The 19,590-nt window shown below is 42.6% G+C and overlaps 1 protein-coding gene across 1 annotated transcript in view; it reads right to left on the bottom strand.

The window, feature by feature from the left end:
• Window positions 1-17,643, bottom strand: part of Ttc23l (tetratricopeptide repeat domain 23 like) — a 58,437-nt gene extending 40,794 nt beyond the window's left edge. The window contains exons 1-4 of the mRNA XM_059276671.1: window positions 17,512-17,643; window positions 16,437-16,508; window positions 11,858-12,026; window positions 7,576-7,699 (exon numbers count right to left, since the gene is read on the bottom strand). Coding sequence (XP_059132654.1) covers window positions 7,576-7,699; window positions 11,858-12,026; window positions 16,437-16,504 — 361 coding nt within the window. The 5' untranslated portion in view covers window positions 16,505-16,508; window positions 17,512-17,643. The remainder of the gene's footprint in view (window positions 1-7,575; window positions 7,700-11,857; window positions 12,027-16,436; window positions 16,509-17,511) is intronic.
• Window positions 17,644-19,590: the final 1,947 nt, after the last annotated feature.

Raw genomic sequence — 19,590 nt, 5'->3', positions numbered from 1 at the left:
TGCCTAGTAGGCCTCCTGTGCCCCTAATTCTTGCTTCACACCACTGGCTTGTGCCTAAAAAATTCCACTTTGCCTTTGGCCTTGGAGCATGCTTTCACAGCACAGGTTCAACTCAGTTTTCAACAGGGGATGTTGGGAAGGAGCGGCCGTTGGCATCTGCAGCCCTACCATGTTCTCAATGTGCAGGGCCTTCTCATTGAGTCACAGCAATGAAAGGCACAAAGCCTTCTGTGGAGCGGCTCTAAACCTGATCCTGAATCCAACTAGTCCCTGAAGAGCTTAGCTGAAGGGAGAAGTGGGCTCTGTAAAGAGAGGGCTTGGTTCTAAGTTAGCAGACTCGTGCGGCTCCCACACTGCCCTATGCAGGGCCTTGCTTTCAGCTTCCAGTAGTTACCGGTTTACAAGCACAGAGGCGAGAAACAAGATGCACGGTTAAAACAGCAATAAGGTCTCCAAGGGTGACCTAACATTCAAACTGATAACAACTCTCCTGGGTGATGTTAATCCGGGGTGTCTGAGGCCCACACCTGGAGAAATAGAGTTAGTAAAAAGTTTTATTTCTGGGACAGGGTCTCACTTTAGAGCTCTGACTATCCTGGAACTCATGATGTAGACCAGGCTGACCACAGACTCACAGAGATCCGCCTGCCTCTGCTGGGATCAAAGGCATGCACCACTATGCCTGGCCAAAGTTAGCGAAATCCATTTATTTTTATGGGCTAATCTTGGTCTTGAAGAGTGGGTTAGATTTTGATTAACAGAGGAGTTTGCATTTGAGTAAAGCCTGAGGCCATGAAAACAAAAGTGTTAGAAAAGATAAGAAATGGACCCATTAGAACAAGAGACCAAGGTCAATGGTCAGATTTCCTAGAAATAAATCCTAGCATAGCGACATACTACTATCCATGTGGCCTTGAACAAACTATTTAGTTTACCTGTGCCTCAAGATTTCTCTTCCTAAGAGATGCTCACGAAAACACCTTCCATCTTATTGCGGTCTCCAGGGTAAATTTAATGCATGAGAAAGGACTAGGTGGTAATAGAATAGAGTCTGGATGCACGTTAACCACTGCTGTTCCCACAGCCAGTTTCTCTTATTGAGTAATTTCTTGTGTCTGTCTCCACTTGGAGCTTTTTTCGTGGCTCTGCGAAGACTCTCTCAAACGCAATCTCACTTTAAGCTGGAGTTGGGCTTCCTGCAGGCTAGATCATCTGTGGGAAGTTTTTTTTGTTTGTTGTTACGTTTGGCTTTGTTTTAAATCATCCTCAGTTGTCTCTGTACCAGTTTTTTTTTTCTAATTAGAGAAAAACGGGGCTCATGACTTTTAATTTTTCTGCTTTTGTAGCACTTACAACAGAGCATGAATATCTGGACAGTTTCCAATTACAACAAGCTGACTGATTAATTGACTATCTCATTAATAACAAGCTAACTAGCAGGAAACTGCCTGTCCACGGACCATCTGCTCCTTCCGGTGTACTTGGAAACAGTTCATGACGTCATGCGTCAGACGACCCTGGTGTCTCTGCCTGCCCTTTCTTTGCTGCCCTGTCATCAAGCTCTTTAGAATTACCCCTCAGGGCAGCTGGAAACAGAGTTCCACTCCCGACATCCTTAACTTTACCTCACCAAGCAACAACCACCTACACCTTCTGCTCTACCAAGGTTTCATGCTCCCTCCTGGACCCCATCCCACTCATGAGTCCACTCACTGATTGAACAGGGTTTCACTATGTAGCCCAGAATGACTTTGATCTAATGATTCCCTTGTCCTGGTCTCCCAAGTGCTGGGAGGACAGGCATGCATCACCATACCCAGCTACCCCATTAAAAAAAAATGCTTCCTGTGGTGGTATGAGTAAGAATGGCCTCCATAGGCTCACATTTGAATGCTTGGTCGCCAAGGAGTGGTACACTGGAGAGGGTTAAAAGATATGGCCTTATTGGAGTAGCTGTGGTCTTCCTGGAGGAAGTGTGTCACTGGGGTTGGGCTTTGGGCTTTCAAATGCCCAAGCCAGTCCCAGTGTCTCTCTTTTCCTGCTGCCTATGGATCAGGGTGGAAACTCTCAGCTGCTTCTCCAGCAACATTCCTTCCTGCATGCCATCATGTTCTCTGTCATGATGACAATATACTCAACCAGTGATACTGTAAGCAAACCCCAATCAAATGCTTTCCTTTATAAGAGTTGCCATGGTCATGGTGTCTCTTCACAGCAATAGAAACCCTAACTAAGACATTTCCAATACTCTTTTCCAATTTGCTCCTTCTTCTCTGCCTGAAATATTATTGTATCTCTTTCTTTTGTAAAACAGTATGTCTTTTTTTTTTGACATTTTTAGCTATCCTTCCTATCTCCCTTCATATCTTTCAATATCTAGTATGTACAGCATGTAGTCCAGCGAGGCATGGTGGCACACACCTGTAATTTCAGCACTCAGAAGGCTTACATAGAAAAATGATAGGTTTGAGCATTTCCTGGTCTACAAAATGAAGCACTGTCTCAAAAGCAATCAAACTAAACCAAAACAAGAGAATGTACTGTGTAATCATCCATCCCTGTTCCTTGGACTTAACTCTGGAGACCGTCTTCTGCTGCAGCTACTGTGGAGTAACTGTTCTGAGGTTTCCAAAGGCCTACCAAATACATCAAATCACAATTTCCTACCAAATACATCAAATCACAATTTCCTACCAAATACATCAAATCACAATTTCCTACCAAATACATCAAATCACAATTTCCTACCAAATACATCAAATCACAATTTCCTACCAAATACATCAAATCACAATTTCCTACCAAATACATCAAATCACAATTTCCTACCAAATACATCAAATCACAATTTCTTACCAAATACATCAAATCACAATTTCTTACCAAATACATCAAATCACAATTTCTTACTGTCCACTCTGCTGCAGCACCAAATACCCTTATTTACTTGATCCTTCCTAACCGATTCTTCGCTAAGTAAGTCTCTCCCAAGGTTCCCACTCATTGCCATGCCCTTCTTCAAGTCTTTCTGCATACTCCTCTTCTCTTCACATTTCGGAAATCCGAGGAACTCCTGTAATTGCAACCCTAGCTAGCTTCAAGTGCTTGTCACATCCATGTCTCCTGTCAAGTCTTATTCTCCAGTGGTCCTCATGCTTATGATTTCCTTTCTCCATCCTCACATTTTGTTCCCAGGTTTCTAGCACCAAGTAAGATAATAGTAGGTTTCTCTATTGCAATTCAAAATCAACACATCAAAGCCTGTACCCAGCCAGGCCTGGTAGTGTACGACTTCAATACCAGCAGTGAGAGGCAGGCAGGTTTCTGTGAGTCTGAGGCTAGACGGGGCTATATAGTGAGATCCTGTCTCACAAACAAGCAAACAATAACAAAACACCTTCCACTCAATAATTCCAGTTCTCCTTTCATGATCTATTCATCAATGAAAATGGCATGTTTGGGGTCAAAATCACCTTTGGGAATTTACCTTTTCTTCTGGGGTGGGTAGAGAAAACAAGAGTCACGTAGCCCAGGCTGGCCTTGAACTTGCTCTGTGGTTTGGTTTCTAGCTTGTGATCCTACTGCTGCTCCAGCTTCCTGGCTGCTGTAGGTCACACACTTGTGCTGCTGCACCCTCCTGTGCAACGATCATTTTAGGACAGATTATTTATTTCTATGATTGAAAAGCTAAAATCAAGCCAGCACTGGGGAGGTGGAGACAGGAGGATCAGGAGTCCAACATCATCCTCAGCTACATAGTAAGTTTGGCCAGCTTGGGCTACATAATACAACACCTTACAAGAAAATAAAGGAAAGAAAGAAAAGTTAAAGTCATATGGAACAGCAAACATTGAGGCCTCATTTCCAACCTGGTTTACTGTCATCGAAAGCACTCTCTATCATACTTTTCTATCTCCCATACTCTTTGTCTATTCCCTTCTTACTTACACAAGAAGTAAACACTAATGCTGCCCTTCACTGTGATTCCCTTTTGCCTAAAGATGCACTCAGACAACCCCCTGACAGTACACAGAGGTCCTTCATGCTCCTCAACAAGTCCTTCTCTCTTTGTGTGTATATATGTATATACATATGTATATGTGTATATATGCTTGCTCTCCATTGACAGATTCTTCGTTGTTTCTTCTAATCTTTCAGTACCATAACCCATCTTCAAAAACTAGCTTTATCCATATGTTGTAAGTGTGTATTTAGGAACGATTCCTGGAAGTGAGACTTGGTTCTAAAATGGTCTTTTCTTCCTAGATCCCTGAATCCTTACTTTTTTTACTTATTTATTTAGGTTTAGCTTTTGTATTAGATCCAGATAACTCAGTTGCTTCCATTCAACTATCGTTGAGAGATTAGTTTTGCTAAAGGGATACTTTGATATTTTCAGCAGCCTGCTAGAAAACCTCCAGCAGCCTTTCCTGCCTATTGTATCAGTTCAAGGCCCTTGGCAATGTTTAAAAGCCATGCTGGTATCTGCCCAGCACAGCCTCATTTCCAAGTTCATCTTCCTAGTCCAAATCATGGCTACATAGGGTATCTCCTTACTGTCTAAACAGATACTGCACATTGCTTCCTTAAGCCTTCACCTCTGCCCTGGTCTTTCATTAGACTCTAACTTTCCATACCATGTTTTCTTCTACCAACCACATCCTATTAATTTCCTAGTCTTTCTTGAATGTGCATGAACACACACACACACACACACACACACACACACACACACACACACACACACCATCTACCAACCTTTCCAAGGGCATTTATTTAAATCAGTTACAGAACTCAGACCTTAAACACCTGCTGTCATAGGTCTCCAGATAGCTCACTTCACACAAGAGGTTCTAAGTTCTTTGAGGGTGCCTGCACATGATAGTCCCAATGTGCTCTTCCTGATGTTTCTTTTGCATGTATAAATTCATCATAAAATGGTTACGGAAGGACTACTTATTGAGAAAAATCAGCCTTTGGGCTTGATACCCATGTTCCAATGTGGGAAGGGACCCAGTGGGGAATGAAGAAAGCAGGTCTGATGTCTCTAAGACATGCACATGTGCAGCCAGGCATGAAGACACATATGGATGTTCCCTCCTTCCCCACAGCAGGCTGGTTCATATATTCTGTCTGCTGTCCATTTTAGAAGCAGTTACAGGATTAGCAGCAACAGAAGTAAGTAGAACTCAGAGAGTCCTTTATCGCTCTCAAAGGTCTATGGCATTGAAAGCCTTGTTGTTCTAGTCCATGGGCCAGACACTAGCAAGGATTAAGTTGGGAAGACCTGCACCAAGCTATTCTCCAAGAAAGGTCATAATCATTGTAGCCTAGAAAACCCTAGGTTGGGGGTGAGGGACTCGTGTTTCAAGTCTAGGTACTTCTTTCTAACTAAAACATTCTCCCATCTGGAAACAAACAAACAAACAAACAAACACTCCCTTTCACAGAATTTGTCTCTTCTAACCTCTTATCCAAAATGTGGTTTCCTACTCACATAGCAGGAACATCTGTGAATTTCACAGAAAAGGTTGTTGACACCATCTTTTGTGGGGTTACTTCCTTACTTATTTTGACTCAGCTTTCAAAAGAATTAGAAAGGTAAAGGTTAGTAGGGTTAGTAGTGGGCAATGGGACATGAGACAAGCTTCTTGTATATAGCCTGACCATGGTTATCGTCTACCCACACCATAAAAAGCAGCCTCTGGCCTTATGCTAAGTTCAGACAAATCTTCCTTTTCACTTCATACTGTCCATCTCCTCAAGTCTGAAGTCCAGTCAACAGGTTTTGGGTAGTGACTATGAATCCTGACTTTCCCAGGGCCCAGACAGAGTTTTCATCCATAACAGGGACCCAACTGCCAACTCTCCTGGGTCTCCAGCCTTGACTTTATTTGATCTCTGACTATCAACTGCTGAGACCAGACCACACTTCTTTTTGAGACCTTGTGTCCTCCCTTAACCCACGACACAGCCCTTCCACTTTTTTCCTGCTTCCTGTCCTGCTGCCCATTCCTAACACTCCTGCTTTCTGCTCTTATCCTCTGCCCTCCTCCCTCCTCTTTTTACATACTTTTTCTGATCAAACTTGTCCAAACCTATGGCTTCAACTTGGTACTCTGTACATGCCCAAACTCATGTTTTCCTAGCTGCAGACCTACTTTTCAGTTGCCAGCTAGTCTAGTTTGCTTTCTGTTGCTGGATAAACGTCATGACCAAAAGCACCATGGGGAGGAAAGTTCTTTTTTTGTTGTTGTTTTTTTTTTGGTTTTTTTTTTTTCAAGACAGGGTTTCTCTGTGTAGCTTTGCGCCTTTCCTGGGACTCACTTGGTAGCCCAGGCTGGCCTCGAACTCACAGAGATCCGCCTGGCTCTGCCTCCCGAGTGCTGGGATTAAAGGCGTGTGCCACCACCGCCCGGCAGGGAGGAAAGTTTTATTTGTCCTTCGGTAAGGACTCTCACCATTTGGGTCTGAAGAGAGCCTATGATGTTCTGATTTATAAGGCGTTTTGTATAGAATACTCCCTTCTCAGTTTCCACTCACCCTTGTTCCAGAAATGCCTCCAACTGTTGAAGATATTTATTGAGCCCTTACTGAAAAGTTCTGAACTCTGAGCTTTTACTCAGGTTCCATTTTCAACAAATGGACTCCCATTATGGAATATTATTTTAAGATGTGTTGTGTTTATTTATGCTGAGGAACATTTGTTTTAATGATGCAAAGATGTGTTGTATTCTTTTATGTTGCATTTGTTTAACTCTGAAGCTGCGTTACTGTGCCTGTCTAAAACACCTGATGTTCTAATAAAGAGCTGAATGGCCAATAGCAATGCAGGAGGAAAGATAGGAGGAGCTGGCAGGCAGAGAGAATAAATAGAAGGAGAAAAAGAAAGATTGGGAAGCAAGAGAGACCAAGGAGTGAGAAAAGAAGGGGCCAGGCACCCAGCCACACAGCCAGACATGGAATAACAAGGAAAGAAAAGATACACAGAAATAGAGAAAGGTAAAAACCCAGAGGCAAAAGACAGATGGGATAATTTAAGTTAAGAAAAGGTGGCTAGAAGTAAGCCAATCTAAGTCCGGGCATTTATAAGAAAGAATAAGCCTCTGTGTGTGATTTATTTGGGATCTGGGTGGTGGGCCCCCAAAGAGCAAAGAGTAAAAACAACTAACTACAGATTCCAGCTTGTACCCCTGTACCAGAAAACTACCGGGTCTGCCTTCCCCCAGAGCTGGGTGTTTTTTTCAGAATATTAGCTTCCTATTGCCCTGTTCATTCTCACTGTGCCTCAGTGTCTTCTCCACAAGCTAACACATGTAGTCCTTTGAGGGATTTATGAAGACTAAAAAACACTACCTTGGCACATAGTGAACATTGAGTAACTTCTGTCACCACCACCATCATCTTTATTACTAAGGTACACTGTCTCCTGTGCCCATGGACTCTTCCCCTTCTCTTGGTGAACTGTGGCATGGAGCTAAGTAGGGGCCCTCCCAGTCATCTCAGCTCCCAAGGGATGGCTCAGTTTGGCCTCATAGGCTGGCCCACCAAGACCTGGCTGGGGAAACAAAGTACCTCTCAGTGTCAGGTAACCATAAGCCAGGTTGGCTAAAGCCTGTGCACATTTCCAGTGTTCTTCCCCAAAAATAATCCGAGAAAGGATGAAACACCGAATCAGCTCCTTGTTTGCTTTGGTATTCTGCAGAGAGGGAAAAAGTCATTTTTAGAGAAGGAGGAAAGTCTGGGGTCCCTCACTAGAGGTTAGGACAGCACTGGCCTGGTATCTTTTTTCGGTCATTCTTTCTCATCACACTGAGTCTGGTTGGCTCTGCCTTATACATACATCCTAAAACCAAGCTCTTCTCATTTCCACTTTGAGTTCCTCACTCTCATGCACCCCCATCGTTATGTGGCTGGACAGACAGTACACCCTCCTAATTTGTGCCACTCTTGTCCTCCATACTCTGTCTTTTATCTCATAGCCAAAGAGCTTTTCCAGAGCACTTTGTCATGGGAAACTTTTATAACACATAGAAAGTGATCACGTGGCTTCATTGGTTTCCTGTTTATTGTCATTGTCACTCCTACTCAAGTATATGCTCCATGACTTTGCCTTCTAATACATTGAAGAAAATCTATATTATTTCATATATTAATATCTCATGGGTAGCTCTAAAAGATATGAGATTAAAAGCAATCACAAAATCACTATTACCAAAACATCAGCAGTGACTTTTTAATATCAAATAGTGTCATAAACCCAATATTTTGAAGTTTTTGAGGACTTTTATTGTTGTTTTGTGTTTTGAGACAGAGTCTTACTATATAGCTAGGCTGGCCTTAAACTTACGATCCTCCTGCCTCTGCCTCTTGAGTGTTGAATGCCACCATGACCAGGTTATCTTAAAAAAAAAAAAAAAAGGAAACAAACAAACAAAAAACCCAAACAAACAAAAACTTTTAAGCACAACTACTTTGTAAGTATGGTATGCTCTTCTATCAGAAGTTAATATTTGCTTGTCTTGTTTCCTGATGCTAGCACACATTCTCCATCACAGCTCCCTCATATGTTAGCTGGCATACTTCCCTGAAATGAAATTCCTCAGGGCTGGTGAGGTGGCTGAGTAGATTAAGGCACTTGCTGCCTTTTAAAACTGCAAGCCTAGTGATCACAGGTTCAATCCCTGGATCCCATGTAAAGGCAGAAAGAGAACTGATTTTACAAAGTTGTCCTCTGATCACTGTATGCACTGTGATGCATGCATGTGTGCACATACACACAATCACCAAGAGTAATACATTAAAGCCAGAAAGTTCTGCCATCTACTTTTGTGGCTACCCACTGTATGGTACAGTTTATAATGAAAGGGCAGGATACATGATCATCCTTTCTCTTTGCCTGTCCACTTTCAGAATAACAAGTTCATTCATGAGCGTCCTCCAATGGCGACCAAGTAGTTTATTATAGTTATTATAAGCTTAAATGCTTTTAAACATTTCATGTGGCAACAATCTTTTAAAAGTATAATTAGCTTATGTTACTGGCCTGTATATATCAATCATCCTTTTTATTTTTAATGAAATCCAAAGTCTTCACCCTAGCCTACACGGCTCTGCTCAGTATGACCCTATGCTGATCACCTCCTCCGTTTTCTAGCCCTCTCTGTTCTCATCTTTGTCTCACTGCTACAAGCATACTGCCCAGCTGACCCTGAATCAGGCAAGTGGGCGTCCACTGTGGGCTCCCCTGCCTGAGATGCTCTTTTGAGTACTCTCACTCACTTTCATTGTGTTCACCTCGGAGGATGTTCTGGGCTACCTTTCTGAAACAGCCGCTCACGGTTCCTTACCTGGTTTATTCTGGATTCATGGTGCTTCCATCTGATACTGCTGTTGGCTGGTTTACTATCTGCCTTCCCAAATAGACTATAACTTCCTTAAGAAGTTTATGCCTGCTGGGTGTGATGACGCACACCTTTAATCTCGGCACTCAGGAGGCAGAGGTGGGTAGATCTCTGTGAGTTAGGGGCCAGCCTGGATTACAGAGTGAGTGCCAGGACAGTCAGAGCTATAGAGTGAGAATCTGTCTCAAAAGAAACCAGAAGGGAGGGGTTATCCCTCTCATTCACTGTTATAGGATGTGCACAGAGGAGGTATATTTACAGCATCCAATGAATGGACCATCTCTTGTGATAAGGATAAAGATAGAGTAATGGGATGAGCTTTCCAGAGAGCTCTAGAAAATCACAGACTACAGATTTGTGTTGTCATGCATTCCAGTGACTTTACATCGTCATCCAGTGGTGACAGTGGCCATCAACTCCGGATGTCAATTTCCAGGTCAAGTGAAAACAGCACTTTAAGGACTCAAAAGCTGAAGTTCCAGCCCTGCTGTGATGTCTGCTGGCTACGTTGCTGTTTTGGGGAATGTCACCCAAACCCCAGCTTCCCTTCCTGAAATTTGGAAGCCTGTACCACCCACCTCAAAGAGTTATTGAAAGAAGAGAATTAGTTCATGTTCACATGATCCAAATTTGTTAAGTCATCTAATTATATCCCACTTAAAATACAGTAACACTTCATATGGGTCCACAGACTACCTCCTCCCAACTCCTACATTTCCTACCTTAGCCAGGTACTTCACCTCCTTCTTATGATGCAAGTCCCGCATTTCCCAATGCTTTAAAAATATCCAGTCAGCATTTTGGAGAGTTCATCATAGGCTAACCATAGCAAACATTAAGTTCTGTTTTGAGTATATAACAAAGTACGAGGAAAACTGTCAGAAGGAGGAGTCCAGGGCTCTGAGTCGGACTGGCTGGCCCTTAACAGTATGTACCCCTCCTACACTCCTTGTCTTAGGGAAGGAGAGACAACTAGAATGGGCTTAAGCCATTCCACCACTGTTGTTTACAGTAGTATCCTGTCCTTCAGGGCTGTGATTATTGGACTGAGCGACTTTTAACTCCCAAGATATAAATATTTCCATTATCTGAACTGGACAAAGTTTCAAACCTTAAAACCTCTACTTGCTATGCTGGTTAGTCTATTGTCAACTTGACACAAGCCTAGAGTCACCCAAGAAGAGGGACTCTCGAGTGAGGAACTGCTCAGATGAGGCTGGCCTCTTGTGCATGTCTACAGAGCATTTTCTTGACTGCTGATTGGTGTAGGAGGGCTCTGACCCTTTTCTGTGGGCAGAAAAGACATAGGTAGGTGGGTCTGGGCTTTATAAGAAAGCTAGCTGAGCACAAGCCAGAAAGGACAAGCGAGAAAGTGTCTTTTCTCCATGGTTCCTGCCTGTGCCCCTGCATGAGTTCCTGCCTTGACTTCCCTCAGTGATGGACTGTTGCCTGCAAGTGTAAGGCAAATAAACCCTTTCCTCTCCAAGTTGCTTTTGGTCATGGTGCTTATTAATGCAACAGAAAGCAAAGCAGCACACTTTCACTGTGTGGAAGATGGTACCTTTTTGCTTATAGAATGGTATTTCCAGAATGCATGTGTGAACTGAAGAAGATCCAGGTTGTGACATTTGTCCACTGAAGTTCTCTGGACAGCTTGCAAAGGTAGATTTGCAGGCATCCATTAGAGAGATATCAACATTGGTTGCTGCAAAGGTCCTTCTCAGCTTTCCCTGAGCCCTCTTCCTGCTTTCCTCACATGTACTTTAGAATCATCTTTTGACCATGAATGGCCAGAGACAGTGTATGAACCTTTCTGTTGATAAATCTGGGAGCAGGCTGGTGGCTGTGTCCTAATAAGGAAAGTCAACATGTTGCTATCTCAAGATCCTAGATTTTGAATTCTTTTGTTTATACACCTGTTCAGAAATCATAATTCCCAAGTCCTTGACTCAGCTTTAGAAATGCATGTACCTTCATGGATGCTCACCTCCACTGCTTTCTGTACTTTAGTTTATGGCTGAGTCTACTGTGGCCATGATATCCTTCCTATATCACCTGTCTTCTTGCCTACTACTGTTCCTGACCTCCTGCCTTACCATCCTGAGCCTCTTCTTACCCAAGGATCATTTTGAAACCTTGATATAGGGGATAAGAGACTTTTTAAGGTCAGGCTAACCAAAAAGCAACTGAATGTGGCAAACACTGAATTTTTTAGTTATAAGCTTGGTTAAAAGATAAAAGCATGAGCCCTCTTGTGAGGAACGGACACCAAAATGGACAGAGAACTGGAGGGTAGACTAGCTCCCCAACTGTGCTCTGCTATATTTTCTTCAAGTTACAACACACAATGGATTCCTCACATGCTTCATTCTGCAGTCAAGGCAGGCTATCTCATATTGTGTACACACTTTTAAATGGCAACCCAAACCCAGTAAATACTTCGTTTGCTTTACCATTTTTTCCTTAACGAGCTGACCAACTTTCTCCTGGGACTGAGCTAATTGCTGTTTTGGAAGAGCCATCCCTTTTTTGTGGACTGTAGTGTCTTCTTCAGTCTCTCTACACTGACAGATAGTAAACAAGTCATCAGTGTGTTGTGCTGCGTTCCTGGTTTGCTGTGACCTGTTGGCATAAGAGGGCATGCATCAGGATTCTCAAAAAAGACAAAAAAGAAGGCTAAAGTATCCTCAGCTGGAGGATATGAACTTGCTTTCCATCTTAGTTAGGGTTTCTATTTGCTGTGAAGAGACACCATGACCACGGCAACTCTTATAAAGAAAAGCATTTAATAGGGGTTGGCTTAGAGTTTCAGAGGTTTAGTCAATTATTGTCATGGTGGCATGTGGGTAGATATGGTCCTGAAGAAGGAGCTCAGAGTTCTACATCTTGATCTGTAGGCAGCAGAAGTGACTGCCACACTAGGCCTAGCTTGGGCCTATAAGACCTCAAAGCCCGCCTCCAAAGTGACACACTTCCTCCAACAAGGCCACACCCACTCCAACAAGGCCAAAACCTCCTAATAGTGCCACTTCCAATGGGCCAAGCATTCAAACACAAGGATTTATGGGGGCCATTCCTATTCAAACCACCACACTTTCTAAGTTCAATTTGAAATAAAGATATACAGTAAACTCACACTACTCTAAGGACCTAGCATCTACGCAGCAGTTCAGTAGCTCAAAGAAAACATCTGGTAAACTTGTCACCTTGTAGTAGAGTCAAAGCTCCTCTGCCTGTGAACCATGTAACCCTAAATAAGTGGTATTTAAATGACTTCTCCATAAAGGCAGGTTAATGTGAATGCCTGCCTAATGCAATTAGGACTAAAGGAGGTCATCCTCACCAACCACTGTGTACAGTGAGCAGCATTTTGCAAATGCTTTCTTAATGCTTGCTATTATTCCTGCTATTGGCCCCATGACTCGGCTTCTTCCTACAAAATGAGAGTGTTGAGTTAGAAGATCTTGAAGACCCAAAAATTTAGATCCAAGCCAGGCAAAGGAATGGATACAATGAAATAGGAGATAGGGTAAGGTTTTGAGGATAGACTAACCTCACAGGTCCTCTTTCATAAATCTCAAAATCTTCAATGTGTAATTTGTAATTAACCAAAGAGAATGCAGCTTTTGGCAAGAGGAAAACCACATGCTAGGTCAAGTGCATGTGCCTCTTTTGTTGTGTTAGAAACCAATTCGGTAAGAAAGAACCAAGTTGAGAATTCTCCCCACACACACTGTATATACATTAACATACAATATAAATAAATCTCTAGCTTCAAGGTTAATAGCAATTGTGAAAGAAGTAACTGGAAGTGTATTCACAGAGAAAAGAGATAAACATATTCCTAATATCACCAGAAAAATGAAAATGATCTAGAATAAACAGAATTCCAACATCTTAAGAGCAATGATAATTAATTAGAAATGTCTCCCATAGGAATCATCTTTGTATTCACAATGCTTTTTTGGATTCTAGCCAATGCAAACTTTTAAAAATAAAGTTTGTCTTTCTTAATCAGTTGTAGTGGGCTATGCCTATAATGCCAGGAGGCTCAAGCACAAGGCCAATATGGGCTGCAAGATGATCTTATCAAACAACAACAACAAAAAAACTGCCCTTTCACACTGACTACTTGGGCAATGTATATTTGCTGTTCTTTTCAATGGGGGCGGGGATTGAGAAAGGTATAATGGGAAGATAAATGTTGTGTTATCTTTAACACCAAGTTTGAAAAATTATATAAAATCCACTCAGAATAGTCTTCCAAATAACATGCCCAGAGACAAGCAGGTGTGCCAGGTCGTGTGGATAGAGCAGCATTTCTTCAGGCCAAGGAAGAATGACCTTCCCACAGATGAGCATGCTTTTAGTTAAAACAAGAGAAAGCCTGGTGATAGGATTTGACTGGAAGGCAAGCGATAAACTGGGTTCTTATCTAGGTGTGGCCTTGTTGGAGGAAGTGTGTCATTGTGAGGACAGGCTTTGAGGTCTCCTTCTTTTATCTGCAGATCAAGATGTACAGCTTTCAGCTCCTTCTCCAGCACCATGTCTGCCTGCCAGCCATCATGCTTCCTACCATGACAATAATGGACTAAACCTCTGAACTGTAAGCCAGCCCCAATTAAGTGTTTTCCTTTTTAAGAGTTGCCATGGTCATGGTGTCTCTTCACAGCAATAAAATCCTAACTAAGACACTACATAATGACAAGTGAGATATCTCAGGAAAGTCAGAATAAAAGGAATCAGCAAGGTGAGTGAAGCCTTCCTAGACTTGTGACTCATTCCATCTGTTGAAATAATAAATATAAATCCTGATTGGTAATATAGTTAAAGAATATCATTTTCAGTATGCTATATTGTGAACTCTACATTTTAAAAAGATTTATTTACTTTTATTTTATGGGTGTTTTGTACAGGTGGAGTTTTCCTGTGCCAGCAGCCACTCTTGAACCACCACTTAGAGTCTTAATATTAATTATAAATGCTCAGCCAATAGCTCAGGCTTGTTTGTAACTAGCCCTTACAACTTAAATTAACCCATTTCTATTAATCTATATGCTGCTCCAAGGCTCCTGGCATTTACCTCTCTGGCATGTTTTGCTTCCTCCCCATCTAGCTGGTGACTCCTCTGACTCTGCTTTTCTTCTTCCCAGCATTCTCTGTTCGGCTCTCCCCTAACCTTATCCTTTCTAGCTATTGGCCAGTCAGCTTCTTTATTAAACCAATCACAGTGACATATATTCACATAGTATGAAGGAATATGCCACAGTTTTGCCTGTATTATGTCTATGCACCTTGTGTGTGCAGTGCCTATGGAGGCCAAAAGAAGGTTTGGATCCCCTGGAACTGGAGTTGACAGACAGTTATTAGCTGCCATGTGGGTGCTAGGAATTGAACTCCAGTCCTCTGGATGCATAGAGTGTGCTTTTAACTGCTGAGTCATCTCTCTCAGAGATAAATACAGAATAAAAAATATAGAACACTAAATTTTTAAGTCAATTTTTATAGTTGCATAACATTTAACCTTATATTTTATGATATATATATATATAAAATCTTCAATAAGGTAACCACTAGCCAGAGGTGGCTATTATGAACATGAAATATGGCTAGTTAGAAATAAAGTATTTCCAAAAATGTGAAAATAGGCTGAATTTTGATGACTCACTATGAAAAAATATTGTAAAATATTTAGCAATTAGTATAAAATATTTAGCAGTTATACATAATATTTTAAATATACTAAAATAAATAGCATTAAAATTAAATATACCGGCCAGGCGGTGGTGGCGCACGCCTTTAATCCCAGCACTCGGGAGGCAGAGCCAGGTGGATCTCTGTGAGTTCGAGGCCAGCCTGGGCTACCAAGTGAGTTCCAGGAAAAGGCGCAAAGCTACACAGAGAAACCCTGTCTCAAACCCCCCCCCCCCAAAATTAAATATACCTACTTTTGTTTACTTTTTATTGTGGCTATCAGAAGAATTTAAAGGCCACAGTGGCTGATAGCTATTGTTTCTGTTGTTTTTCCTGCACACTGGAATAAAGCAGTGGTTTTCATCTAAGGCTGATTCTGCCCCCTGGGGCCATTTGGCAACGTCTGAAGATATTTTATTTGTCACAGATGTGGGGCAGTGCTACTTGCATATAGTGGGTAAAAGCAAGGTATACTTCTAAATCTCCCTAACAAAGAGTTATCCAACTCTAAATGCCAATAGTGCCAAGAGTAAGCAATCGCCATATGGAGAAATGGTTAATGGTTAAAAGTAGACAAGCTGGATTAAATACCAATCACTAGCTGTGCAACTTTGGACAAACTGCCTAACTTCTCTTTGACTTATGATCACCATCTATACAGTTCAGTAACGATGGTAGAGGCAGCACATCCCTACAGAGTCATGATAGGACAGGCACACAGAACCTGCTCAATAAGGATTGCTTATTAGGATGTAGAAGTTCTTATTAGGACTAGAGAGATGTCTCCGTTGCTAGGACCACTTACTGCTCTTCCAGAAGACCCAATTCAGTCCCCAGCACTCATGCCAGGTGGGGACTGACATGATAGAGTCACAACTATCTGTGACTCTAGCACCAGGGTACCCAATACCCTCTCTTCTGGCTTCCACATGTATCAGCACCCACATGCACATACCCCTCTTTTGTGCACATACCCCACATAAACAATTTAAAATAGTAAAAATAATCTTAAAATGCCTTTATTTATCCATTGCCTCTTTGTTTCATGAAATCTTACTCTGATTTTGTTATGTTTATCTCACTGGATTTACTAGAGTTGTTATTATGTTGCTTTATTTGTATAAACTTGAACATTTTCCTAAATTAGGAAAATACAGTGGTCATCCATCTTTTAGAAGTTGTAGACACAAATGGATGTTGTTCCATAACATTATTAACATACAGCACAGCTGTGGACCTTTCTCTTCTATGGAAAGTTTTGCCCAGGCTTTCCTTAAAGTGGAGAGGCCCACTCTTTCTGTCGAGTGAGCATCATGTCCATGTCCTGCCAGTACTTACAGACGGAAGCAGAAGTCCCAGTCGGTGTCATTGCTAACAGTTGGAATGCGGATGGGGTTGGCTTGCATCTTCCTACCAAGAAACACAAGTGAGGTCAGTTTTCAGGGAAAGGGTGTTTGTTCTATTTTCCCTCTGCTGGATCCTACTAACTTTAAATTAAAACTACTCAATGCAAATCTACAAATAGATGATGCAGACCCACATGCAGAAACTCCAAAGAAGACGAAATTGAAGGTGTTCATCAGAGTTACATTTCTTTTTCCTAATTTCTACTCTATATCATGCCTCCAAAGTTCTTTTGAAAGTGTTTCCTACATGACACATCTTTTACATTTACTGGGTCATCCAAACTGTAGTGACCTATTCAACTCAAATACTGTTTGGCAGCGCTAAGGGAAAGCGAAACCAAAAAGTAATCAGTTTTCATCAGTACAGCCTAAAGTGTTTTGGTTAATCTTCCCCTTTCCAGGATCCATGCCACTATCTAATAGAAAGTTCTAGTTAAGAGGCTAAAGCTCACGTGCCTACTTAGGCTGCTGCTGTTAACTGTTGACAAATGCGAACCTCGTGGGAGGGTGGGGGGAGTGGTTGATGATAATTTGTAAAATGCATTTCTCAAGGCTAACCCTAGAATGCACACGCGCGCGCGCGCGCGCGCGCACACACACACACACACACACACACACACACACACACACACACTTCACTGAACATTGACACCCTCCAAATCGCTCCCTGAAGAATACTGCAGTGGTCGCTTTCCTTGACCCAGGCTCCAGAACACTCAACTACACACACTTGGGATGGGTAGAAGGACTAACTCGCCTTTCTAAGCAATCCTACACGCTGTTCCCATGCGGTTACAGAGGGCCCTGAATTAGGACCTGGCACTTGGCTCCCCCGGGGACAAATCTCTTGCTGTTTCTCCGCGGGTTTTCTACTGTTGCTTCCTAGACGTGGACCCTCTCGGGGACTTGGCCCCATCTTCCCCGCCTGGGTTCAGACGCCCTGCACTGGAAGCTGGTGAGCACCTTTGGCTTCCCCGACCCGGAAACGCCTTCCTGGCTTCCCTCACCTGGCTAAGCAGTTAGGATCTCTGCTGCCTACTGTCAGTGTCCCCGCCAGCCAAGCCCTGTCCTGAAGCAAGGAAGCTAAGCTTCTGAACTTGGAGACAATGCGTTGTCATGGGGACGGACACCTCTTAGCGACGACACCAGGAGCCATGGCAACGCGGTATACTTCCGGCCTGCCGCTCCGAGGGCACAGGCTACCTTTCCAGGGTCACTCTGGAGTGAAGCCTTGCTGCTGTGAACGGTCCTGTGGTGCCTGTCGCTCAGGGACACTACTTCTCGAAGACGAAGGAAGAGAGGATACATCCCACGGAAGAAAGGAAGGCGCTCCAGGGCTCAAGAGCCTGACAATTTTAAAACGGCTACGTCTACGGGCATTTTCAGCTGTGATCCTTGACTAGTCAGTCCAGCCTTTTCCTGAAGTACCCTGAACTCCATCAGTCTCTGGTGTTCTGGGTCTCTAGACCTCAGAGAACAGACTCCTGTAGCTCCTGACGGTGTTCGGATCGTCGGTGCTACCTCTCTGCATAAGGTTGGAGTCAGGCTTGCTGAAGAAAACAGTGCAGGGAGTGAGGATTTAGGAATAGCCCAGTAGCTGTCAAATGGTTACATTTCAGGGAGAAAGACACATTCAGCAAACATCACATAGCTCTAAATCATGCAGCTTTGTCCCACAAGGTCACAAAGCCTATGGTAGCAAAAAGATGTGGGATATGTTTGAAAGTGATAGAATGAACCCTACTAATGTTCACTTGACAACTGAACAGGTAAGTCCCTCCTGTTTTAAAAAGAAAGGCTGGGTAGAGAAAGAAAAGCACAGAGATTTTGTACGCTTTGCATTCTTACCCATCTTGGGGTGGAAATTTATCATTGACACTAGAATGTCAAGAAAGCCCTTTCAAAGTTGGGGGAATTAAATGAGCTTTCTTTCACGGAGAATAAAAGCTGGATGGTCTGTAAACACAAAAGTTTAAATCTGTACCCTCAAGCTCCCGAGCCAAAAATTTAAAAAGATCCCACTGTGCCTGTTCTCTGGCTCCTAAGAGAACCTTCCGCATGAAACCATGGTCAGAGTGATAAACTTGGTTTGAAGATGTCAGGGTTGCAGTTTTGACTCTGGCTTGGTGTGATGCCCTGTGGGTACCAATTTTCTTGACTACACTATTAAGTGTCTATGTACCCCCTTGCTCTCTAAAGTTTCTCTGGCTCTAGAATTCTGTGAGGATTTTTTGTGGCCCCATGGCTGATATTTGACATTTATGGGGATTAAAAAGAAAGAATCTAATACTTATTTCCCTTAATAAAGTTGGGCACCATCAAATCGGAATGTTTTAGTGTTTTTAGGATACTAAAAAAAAATTGATGCTAAGCCCAATCATGTTAGTGTGGTGGCAGAATTGACACTGGATTCCCCTTCCTAAAGCTGACACTGATTCTACCTCCATTTAATTAGCCCTGAGCAGAAAGCAAGCTGCTCTCATCTGTAAAGTTATAAGGCAAACTGAGACAACCTTTCAGCCTCAACGTTCCAAATATCTGATACTTTTTCTTCCCATGCCATCTTAACCCTGCCCCTCCAATGTGAATTTTAGTAATAATGCGCGACTTAGGTTTCTTTGCTAACTCTGGAATGTCATTAGTCTCCATAGTTAGTTCTTGTATGCCCACTCACGTTCTCTCCCTTCGTCCCAAGGTAGACGCCAACACTCTCAGAACTTCCGAGGGAGAAGCAGGATTGAAGCAAAATTGGAGGACAGCTTGGGCTACGCAGCAAGTATCACATTAGCCAGGGGTACATTGTAAGACCTTGTCTCCAATAATGAAAGGGAAAAGAAAGAAAGCTAGAGAGAAAGCATGTGTAGAGGCTTTGTAGAGAAAAGAAAGCATATGTAGAGAGCTCTTTGAGCTTTTATGACCCAAATCTAATGTGATTACCTTCAAAGGATTCCAATCCTAGAAACTATGAAATATAAGAATAAGAAAATCCGAACAAGTATTTTTGCAAGTTTTGTAAGTTTTTTTTTTCCCTCTCTGGACAGAATTAGATGTTCTCCTAGTTAGACTCAGCTGTCAGCTCGACACTG

This window comes from Peromyscus eremicus, chromosome 11 (assembly GCF_949786415.1).
Source record: "Peromyscus eremicus chromosome 11, PerEre_H2_v1, whole genome shotgun sequence".
Classification (NCBI taxonomy): domain Eukaryota; kingdom Metazoa; phylum Chordata; class Mammalia; order Rodentia; family Cricetidae; genus Peromyscus; species Peromyscus eremicus.
Note: the sequence above shows the minus strand (reverse complement) of the source record. Positions and strands in the feature narration are given on the sequence as shown.